At 42.1% G+C, this 10,446-nt stretch overlaps 1 protein-coding gene across 1 annotated transcript in view; it reads right to left on the bottom strand.

The window, feature by feature from the left end:
* Positions 1-10,151, bottom strand: part of LOC133568460 (bcl-2-related ovarian killer protein homolog B-like) — a 20,270-nt gene extending 10,119 nt beyond the window's left edge. The window contains exons 1-3 of the mRNA XM_061920393.1: positions 9,867-10,151; positions 9,180-9,481; positions 5,121-5,249 (exon numbers count right to left, since the gene is read on the bottom strand). Coding sequence (XP_061776377.1) covers positions 5,121-5,249; positions 9,180-9,402 — 352 coding nt within the window. The 5' untranslated portion in view covers positions 9,403-9,481; positions 9,867-10,151. The remainder of the gene's footprint in view (positions 1-5,120; positions 5,250-9,179; positions 9,482-9,866) is intronic.
* Between the last annotated feature and the right edge of the window lie 295 nt (positions 10,152-10,446).

The following is a 10,446-nucleotide window of genomic DNA, read 5'->3' as shown; positions in this document are numbered from 1 at the left end:
GTTAATGTGATCCATTTTTGTGATTAATCACATGAGATAAAATTTTGACAGCCCTGATTACTGTTCTATATGCGTGTGTGTACTATATGTATATATATATATATATATATATATATATATTTATATATATATATATATATATATATAAACATACACACACAATATATACATATAGTCATTTTAAATTAATTTGTGTCCTTTTTTTTTTTTTTTTTTAATAGAAGAGCATTAATCCATGTTGCCTGAGCCAGAAGGATTATATGAATGTCTTTCTATTTATATCCTCCAGTCAAAGTATGTTGCTCCTAACCAGGAATCCCACGCCACTTCCAAATATGACGTCCCCAAAAAAGGCAAGAGAGTCAAATAGAGCGAGCTTGTCTAAATTTAAACTTTTCTTGGCAAATAAAGTATTTTCACTGTTCGGACACTTGCTTGATGTGATGATTCAGAGCTGTCGCCATGACAACCAGCCAAGTATCCACTTTCTTTCCCAACACACACATTTTACATTTTGAGATTTGTGTTGAAAAAGTGCACCAATGGGTTTCAAACATCACCTACATTGGCTGTTTATCTTTTGCTTGCAGAAATACACAACCATTACGTTGGAATAGACTATAAAAAAAAGATACATATCAAGTCTAAAGCATTTACAGAAGGCTTATTGTAATTACAGCATGCAACTTTATTTTAAAATTTGCTAGTGATGGCAAACTCCTTAAAAACAGCAAAGTGCTCCTGTCATATAAATGATCCTTGGCGAGTGTTAATACAGTAGATGTTTAAAAACAGAAGTGTGGTGTTATATACAGCAGTGGTCCCCAACCTGTTTGTATCCGAGGACCGGTCAACCCTTAATAATTTGGAGAAGGCATTCGACCGTGTCCCTCGGGAAGTCCTGTGGGGAGTGCTCAGAGAGTATGGGGTATCGGACTGTCTTATTGTGGCGGTCCGCTCCCTGTACGATCAGTGTAAGAGCTTGGTCCGCATTGCTGGCAGTAAGTCGAACACATTTCCAGTGAGGGTTGGACTCCGCCAAGGCTGCCCTTTGTCACCGATTCTGTTCATAACTTTTATGGACAGAATTTTTAGGCGCAGTCAAGGCGTGAGGGGTTCCTGTTTGGTGGCCGCAGGATTAGGTCTCTGCTTTTTGCAGATGATGTGGTCCTGATGGCTTCATCTGACTGGGATCTTCAGCTCTCACTGGATCGGTTTGCAGCCGAGTGTGAAGCGACCGGAATGAGAATCAGCACCTCCAAGTCCGAGTCCATGGTTCTCGCCCGGAAAAGGGTGGAGTGCCCCTCCCCCAAGTGGAGGAATTCAAGTACCTAGGAGTCTTGTTCACGAGTGAGGGAAGAGTGGATCGTGAGATCGACAGGCGGATCGGTGCGGCGTCTTCAGTAATGCGGACGTTGTACCGATCCGTTGTGGTGAAGAAGGAGCTGAGCCGGAAGGCAAAGCTCTCAATTTACCGGTCGATCTACGTTCCCATCCTCACCTATGGTCATGAGCTTTGGGTCATGACCAAAAGGATAAGATCACGGGTACAAGTGGCCGAAATGAGTTTCCTCCGCCGTGTGGCGGGGCTCTCCCTTAGTGATAGGGTGAGAAGCTCTGCCATCCGGGAGGAACTCAAAGTAAAGCCGCTGCTCCTCCACATCGAGAGGAGCCAGATGAGGTGGTTCGGGCATCTGGTCAGGATGCCACCCGAACGCCTCCCTAGGGAGGCGTTTAGGGCACGTCCAACCGGTAAGAGGCCACGGGGAAGACCGAGGACACGTTGGGAAGACTATGTCTCCCGGCTGGCCTGGGAACGCCTCGGGATCCCCCGGGAAGAGCTAGACGAAGTGGCTGGGGAAAGGGAAGTCTGGGTTTCCCTGCTTAGGCTGTTGCCCCCGCGACCCGACCTCGGATAAGCGGAAGAAGATGGATGGATGGATGGCCAAGATTTTTAATGTTCGAACAAAGAACCTTAAATTTGTTTTGCAAATAATCATTCACTTAGAATTGAATGGCAGCAACACATTGCAAAAAATGTGTTACAGGGGCATTTTTACCACTGTGTTACATTGCCTTTCCTTTTAACAACACTCAGTAATTGTTTGGGAACTGAGGAGACCAGTTTTTAAAGCTTTTCAGGAGAAATTATTTCCCATTGTTGCTTGATTTACAGTTTAAGTTGTTCAACAGTCCGGGGTCTCCGTTGTGGTGTTTTACGCTTCATAATGCACCACACATTTTCAAAGGGGGACAGGTCTGGACTACAGGCAGGCCAGTCTAGTACCTTCACTCTTTTACTATGAAACCACGCTGTTGTTACACGTGCAGAATGTGCCTTGGTATCGTCTTGCTGAAATAAGCAGGGGCGTCCATGAAAAAGTCGCTGCTAGGATGGCAACATATGTTCCTCCAAAACCTGTATGTACCTTTCGTCATTAATGGTGCCTTCACAGATCTGTAAGTGTGTGGGTACCCCATGCTTTGAGCACTAATACACCGCCATACCATCACAGGTGCTGGCTTTTGAACTTTGCACCTACAAAAATCCAGATGGTTCTTTTCCTTTTTCTTCCGGAGGACACAACGTGCACAGTTTCCAAAAACAATTTGAAATGCGGACTCGTCAGACCCCAGAACACTTTTCCACTTTGCATCAGTCCATCTTAGATGAGCTCGGGGGCAGCAAAGCTGGCGGCGTTTCTGGGTGTTGTTGATAAATTACTTTGGCTTTCCATAGTAGAGTTTTAACTTGCACATAAAGATGTAGTGACAAACTGTAGTTACTGACAGTGTTTTTCTGAAGTTTTTCTGAGCCCATCTGGTGATATCCTTTACACACGGATTTGCAAAAAATAAAGTTTTCCAGTTCGAACGTTAAGGATCCTGTCTTTGGAGTCTATTCATATGGATATAGGTTGAAAAGGATTTGCAAATCATTGTATTCTGGTTTTTATTTACGATTCACGCAACGTGCCAACTTCACTACTTTTGGGGTTTGTAGAAGATCTTTAACTAATGTTTTTGCAGTAAGTCCTTAAAACAGCAAGGATCTCCTGTCATATTCAGGATCTTTGAGCAGATCCTTAAAAACAGCACAGCATTCCTTTCATAAAAAATCTACCGTGTTTGTAGGTCCTTAAAAAAAAGCAGTGCTCCAAAAATATAGAATCTTTGACTCACAGTTTTTCAGCAGATTTCTTATAAACTGCAGACCACATCTGTTGTATAAAATATATTTGACTAATGTTTTTGCTGTGGGTATTTATAAATAGCAAGGCTCTCCTGTCATATAGGGCAGGGGTCGGCAACCTTTGCCACTCAAAGAGCCATTTTGACCCATTTCACAAAATAAAGAAAACAATAGGTGCCACAAAACTCTTTTGAAATTTAAAATGAAATAACACTGCATACAGAGGTTGTTTTTAAACTTTGTGCTATGTGTAAACCAGGGGTCTCAGACACGCAGCCCGCACCTTAATATGAAAATTTAATGACCGTGGGGCCCGCGAGTTTCATATGAATGCTGCTTGACAGCATCACACTCAAAACCCTCCCGAATATTCCGAGAGACAACCGACTGTCATATCAACTGTTCTCACGAATGTTTACAGGATTTCCCTCGGCCAACAATAATAAGGGCGTCCTATGAAGGCACTGCCTTTAAAGCCCTCTACAACACGTTCAATCAGCTTGCCAGCCCAGTCACATGTCGTATGAGGCTTCTGCAGATACACGCAAACGATTGCAAGGCATACTTGTTTAACAACCATACAGGTCACACTGAGGGTGCCCGTTTAAACAACTTTAAAACTGTTACTAATATGCACCACACTGTGAACCCACACCCAACAAGAATGAAAAACACATTTCGGGCAAACATCAGCACTGTACAACATAAAAACAAAAGAACAAATACCCAGAATCCCATGCATCCATACTCTTCCAGCTACATTATACACCCCCGCTAGCACCAAATCCCCCCACCCCTTCCGTGCGTTGGATGAGATGGGCGGGGTTGGGGGGGTTGGTGCTAGCGGGGATGTATAATGTAGCCCAGAATAGTTAGGGATGCATGGGATTCTGGGTATTTGTTATTTTGTGTTTATGTTGTGTTACAATGCCGATGTTCTCCCGAAATGTGCTTGTCATTCTTGTTTGGTGTGGGTTCACTGTGTGGCGCATATTAGTAAGAGTGTTAAAGTTATTTATATTACAACCCTTAGTGTAACCTGTATGGCTGTTGACTGAGTACACGTTGTACTCGCTTTCGTGTGTTAACAGGGGCTGAATACAAAATATGATTAGCAGGCACACAGGTCGCGTGGTGTAAAAGCGAGCGCGACGACATGTGGAGGAGGTGAAAGGCATAGCAATCACTGCACACCCTCATTATTGAAGTCCAGGTGAAAATTGGAGACTGTTATCCCCGGGTGATTTCTGAGAGAGAGGCACTAAAATCCGGAAACCTCCCGGAACAATAGTGGGGGTCGGCAATTTAGCAGCTGAGCCACATCAGAGTGATCTAAGAGCCGCATGCCGCTCTAGAGCCGCGGGTTGGAGACCGCTGGTATAGGGAATCTTTGAAAACCATTGGTGGTGTGGATCATTAAAAACAGTACAGCGCCATTGTCATGCAGAGGATTTTTGACTACTGTTTTTGCAGTAAGCCCTTAAAAAAGCAAAGTGCTACTATCATATACAAGATCTTTGACTGTATATTTACAGCAAATTCCTTAAATTACAGAGCAAAGATCTTTGGATCACATTTATGTAGTAGGTCCTTAAAAATAGCAAAGCGCTCTTGTTGTGTAGTGGATCTTTAGCGACCATTTTTGAAGTGCAACAGAGTGCTCCTGTAACATTGAGAATCTTTGACTGGCATATTTGCAGTAGGTCCTTAAAAAACCCCATTATGGTGCTTCTGTCATCGAGATGATCTTCGACATGCATTATTGTGGTATAGGTGCTTAAAAACAGCAGAGCGCTTTGTTGCAGTCGTTCCTTAAAAATAGCAGTGCTCCTGTCGTATAGAGAATCTTTGACTAGTGCTCCTGATGTAGGCAAATATAGCGGAGTTCTGACGAGCAAGTTTGTGGCCTGTAACTCCAATTGCGTACCTGTGGAGAAGATCTCCGTTGCCACGCCGATAAAAGCGTCCGAAACCATGTTCTCTATGGAAACAGAAATGTTGAGCTGCCGAGCTACGTTCCTGTACAAACTGGGCAGTATGCTTTCCAGCTCATCACCTAGGTAACAGGGAGAACCCACAGACAAGAAAGAGGATCACAGTTAACATGAATTAATGAAAAATAATCATCACAATGTACATTATTCTTCCTTTTCAAAGATAACAATGCTAATGCTTAACATTGCATTTGGACGCAACAAAAAGTACATTGTGTGTGAGTGACAGATAGAAAAGCTAAGTTACTTTGGGATCTGTGGTTTGGTACCAACTCTTTGGTTTTAACTTAATATGGTATCTTAGAAGGTTTTGGTGCAAAATTTTTTTTCCAAAAACACTGCTTTTAAAAAGGGGGTTTGCCCTATACTCAGGTCAATACAGTACATAATACATCCCTATACAGACATTATCTTAAAAAAGCATTAAGGAATAGCCGTTTGAGTCAGGTCTCAGTAAAAAACTTAATTCCATTCTGTTGTTGTGAGGTGGTCTCTCATAACGTTTTTAGAACTCTATCGGACATTGTGACTTTTGGTATTGGTGTTCCTGAAAAAAAGGGACCCAAACACACATACTGTACAGCAGATTTTTACAGCTAAATGTGTACATATAATTTAAACAAACATTTCTTGGCCCTCCAGACACATTTTTTTCTTTCAACATGGCCACCGAGTCAAAATACTTGCCCAGCTCTGGCCTACATGAAACAATAGATCAAGTATTGAACGTATAAAAAAAGGGCGTATGCCAGGTTTTTATGCATAAGAAAGCCTAATGCATTAAGCCTTAGTGTTTGTGAGTGATGGGAAGCAAAGCGTGTTTGGTTTGCCACCTGTCGGTTTGCATGTATAAATCTCTAAATTCTAAATTTCCAATTCACTTTTTTTCGCGGAAAAAAACATTGTCTAATATTGAGGTAAATTCAGTAATTTCAGCAGACTAAAAGTAGGTTTACAGCAATGAAGATGCAGGTGAGAAGAACAAATGCTTGTTTACTGATTTTGATTGTCACCACTTTTTACCAGATGTATTTCCAGGAGAAAAATATTGTCCCTTAGCACATAACAGACCTCTTAAGTCAGACCTGGGCAAATTAAGGAACGGGGACCGCATGCGGCCCGTTGAGCTTTTCAATCAGGCCCGCCGGACATTCCCAAATATATTTTTTTAGATATTTTAATGGAAACTGTAGCTGCCATTATGATTGAACTATACAAAGTATTTCACCAGGCACCAAGCATTGTGGGTGGGAGCGTTTCCACAAAGTGTTTCCAGAGCAGCCAGCGTGAAATGCGGGTGTCAGGGACAGACGCGGAATAAAATGTTTACAGCAATGTTCTAAAGCTTAGTAATATATCAGATTGTAGGTGGGGGTTTTTTTTACCCTTCGCGTTGATATTTGGCTGTTTGTTGCATTTTTTGTTGCATTTCGCTTGATTGTAAAATATCTCAATCGAGAGAGGAAGTGACGTTCTTATGTTGTCAATATTCAGTGTTTTATCTGTCATAGTTTTAATATTGTAAATTCCTCTTTTTTTATTTTCACGTCCATTCTGGGTGTCTCATTCAGGAAGAAAAACGTAAAATTCCATTCTGTTTTTTTAAATGGTAAATGGGTTGTACTTGTATAGCGCTTTTCTACCCCTTTTTAGGGGAGCCCAAAGTGCTTTGACAGTATTTCCCCATTCACCCATTCACACAGACATTCACGGCGGGAGCTGCCATGCAAGGCGCTCACCAGGACCCATCGGGAGCAAGGGTGAAGTGTCTTGCCCCAACGGACGTCACTAGGATGGTAGAAGGTGGGGATTGAACCAACAACCCTCAGATTGCTGGCACAGCCACTCTACCAACTTTGCCACGCCGTCCCCTTTTAAGGTGGTTTGTCATAACATTTTTAGCATTCAAATCAGACTTTTGGGAGGTTGTGTATTAGTGTTCCTAAAAATCAGATCTATTGGCCCTCAGACACATTTTTTTCTCTAAATTTGTCCCCTCCAACCCTCGAGTTCAAATATTTGCCCAGGCCTGTCTTAAGTAGACTGATAGCAATGACAGACACAATTATCCTTATCACAAGCCTGCAGAAGGATGTAATATTGCTGTTACTGATTGCTGCTTTAAAGGCCTACTGAAACCCACCACGCAGTCTGATAGTTTATATATCAGTGATGAAATATTAACATTGCAACACATGCTAATACGGCTTTTTTAGTTTACTAAATTGCAATTTTAAATTTCCCGGGAGTTTCGTCTTGTAAACGTGTAATGATGACGTGTGCGCAAGACGTCACGCGTTTTTAGGAAGTATGAGCGCTCCGCACACACACAGCTAAATGTCGTCTGCTTTAACTGCATAATTACACAGTATTTTGGAGATCTGTGTTGCTGAATCTTTCGCAATTTGTTAAATTAATATTGGGGAAGTCACAGTAGAAAGATGGAGTTGGGAAGCTTTAGCCTTTAGCCACACAAACACACGGTGATTCCTTGTTTAAAATTCCCGGAGGTGAAAATTTACAATGGATCAGAGTGCGGTCAAGCGAACATGGATCCAGACCAAATGTCAACCACCAGGTTTCGGTGAGAAAATTGTGGTTATAAGAGTCGCTTCTTACCGGAGAAAAGCTGAGCTTGGGCCGTCCATGAAGCTGCCATCGACCTCCCTGAGACATCGGCGTCAACACACCCGTGGACGTACACCTCCGACTATCAGGTACTGTTAAACTCACTAAAACACTAGCAACACAATAGAAAGATAAGGGATTTCCCAGAATTATCCTAGTAAATGTGTTTTAAAACATCGGAATCCGTCCTAATGCAATCGCGTTTTTTTCTTAAATCTTTTTTTTTTTTTCTAGTCTGTCGCTATCGATATCATCAAACACTATTCTTTCATCCTCGCTCAAATTAATGGGGAAATTGTCGTTTTCTTGGTCCGATTAGCTGTTTTTGTTGGAGGCTCCCATTAAAAACAATGTGAGGATGTGAGGAGCCATCAACGAGTGACGTCATCATCTGCAACTTCCAATAAAGGCAGGGCTTTTGTCTTAGCAAGCAAAAGTTGTGAACTTTATTGTGGCTGTTCTCTACTAAATCCTTTCAGCAAAAATATGGCAATACCACAAAATGATCAAGTATGACACATAGAATGGACCTGCCATCCCCGTTTAAATAAGAAAATCTAATTTCAGTAGGCCTTTAAAGGTTAAAAAAAACAAAAAACGATTGCTTTGGGACGGATTCAGATGTTTTTGGACACATTTATTAGGATAATTCTGGGAAATCCCTTATCTTTGTATTGTGTTGCTAGTGTTTTAGTGAGTTTAAACAGTACCTGATAGTCGGAGGTGTGTGTCCACGGGTGTGTTGACGCGCAGTGTCTCAGGGAAGTCGACGGCAGCTTTATGGGCGGCACAAGCTCAGCTGATTTCCGGTAAGAAGCGACTTTTTACCACTATTTTCTCACCGAAACCTGCCGGTTGACATTCGGTCGGGATCCATGTTCGCTGTGATCCATAGTGAAGTTTCAGCTCCGTGAATTTTAAACAAGGAATCACCGTGTGTTTGTGTGGCTAAAGGCTAAAGCTTCCCAACTCCATCTTTCTACTTTGACTCCTCCAATATTAATTGAACAAATTGCAAAGGATTCAGCAAAACAGATCTCCAAGACACTGTGTAATTATGCGGTTAAAGCAGACAACTTTTAGCTGTGTGTGTGTGCGCAGCGCTCATATTTCCTAACAGCTCATGACGTCAAGCGTACACATCATCATTACGCGACGTTTTCAAGAAGAAACTCCCAGGAAATTTAAAATTGCAATTTAGTAAACTAAAAAGGCCTTATTGGCATGTGTTGCAATGTTAATATTTCATCATTGATATATAAACTATCAGACTGCGTGGTGGGTAGTAGTGGGTTTCAGTAGGCCTTTAAGGCTACAAGCGTTCCCGTAAAAATGCATATAAATATCTTTCAGAATTGTCCTACCGAGACATAGAAGCACACAAGACACTTCGGCGAGGGCATCGTTCGAAGGCTGTAGGTTGAGTTCACTTTTGGACCATGCCAGCCCGTTTTGGTTGAGCCTGCAAAAGATGTAGTCCCGGCACAAGGCTTTGGACTGGGACACCAGCTCTTTCTCGGTCACAGATCGGTCGAATACTTCCAGGACTTCTGCTGCAAACACCGTGGACTTGCGCAAAACCTCCATGACCTCCTGCAGGAGATCTGACTCTGGGAGTGTCCGGCGTCAGCAAGTGTCTCTCTCTCAGGAACAAACTCTAAAGCAACTGGGAGGATTTGAAAGGAGAGCATTAATTACATTGATAGAAGCAAGGATAATTGGTTTTTTTTTAAAAAATACTTTTTTATTGCTTGGCCACGCAAGACATACCACATTCTTCCACACTAGTCTCTTTATTCGAAGAGTAATTACAGATAAAGACCTCTAGGGTGACAAATCTGTGCAGAAACTTACATAAGAATAAGGCTGTAGGCGTTATTATTGTGAGTCACATGGTCGAAATGGTGCTGTATTTCTTGCATTATGCAACACTGGCCACACAAAACATTACTTGTGTTGGTTGAATATTACAATTAAATTCACAAAGTTAAGGAACATACAATTAAAAGAAGTGAATAAAATGCATGTCATTAGGTAAGGAGCACGCTCACCTTGCACATTCCTTCATTCCTTGGCGTGTGATGCAGTTCTTTCTATCCACTCCAACAAGCTTTTGGTGGCGTTTTTAGCCGAAGAAATGTGGAAAAATACAACTGAAAAAACACCAGAAATCGCTCTGCTTTGCTAGTGCTCATTTCTAGCAGGTTCCATGTCGAGTTTCTGCCTCAAGCTCCTTCAAGACGCCAGCCGGCATTTCCTTGCCTACTTGTGCCTACCTGTTGTTCCACCTTGCAGGCAGGGTGCGCTCCATTCACTGACAGGAAACAGCCGGAGGGACGGGTTTGGTTCCGCCCATCCCATAAACAAAGTCCACCCTCTTCGGGCGGGTATTACAACATACATTCTCTGTGAACACATACATTTGCTTTGTACACAAAACATAATATATTAGTCATTAAACAAGTGAAAGTCATATTGAAATCAATAACTACGTAACAGTTCCTTGCTGGTGCGTAAAACAGTGCTCATCATCCAAGTACCTTTGGATGATGTTCTTTGTTTGTCCGCTTAATGTCGCTGTTCACTCGAGAATTTTTGTTAAAAAAAAACAGAATAAAGAAAAGCAGAATT

The sequence above is a fragment of the Nerophis ophidion genome, linkage group LG14 (genome assembly GCF_033978795.1).
Source record: "Nerophis ophidion isolate RoL-2023_Sa linkage group LG14, RoL_Noph_v1.0, whole genome shotgun sequence".
NCBI lineage: Eukaryota > Metazoa > Chordata > Actinopteri > Syngnathiformes > Syngnathidae > Nerophis > Nerophis ophidion.
Note: the sequence above shows the minus strand (reverse complement) of the source record. Positions and strands in the feature narration are given on the sequence as shown.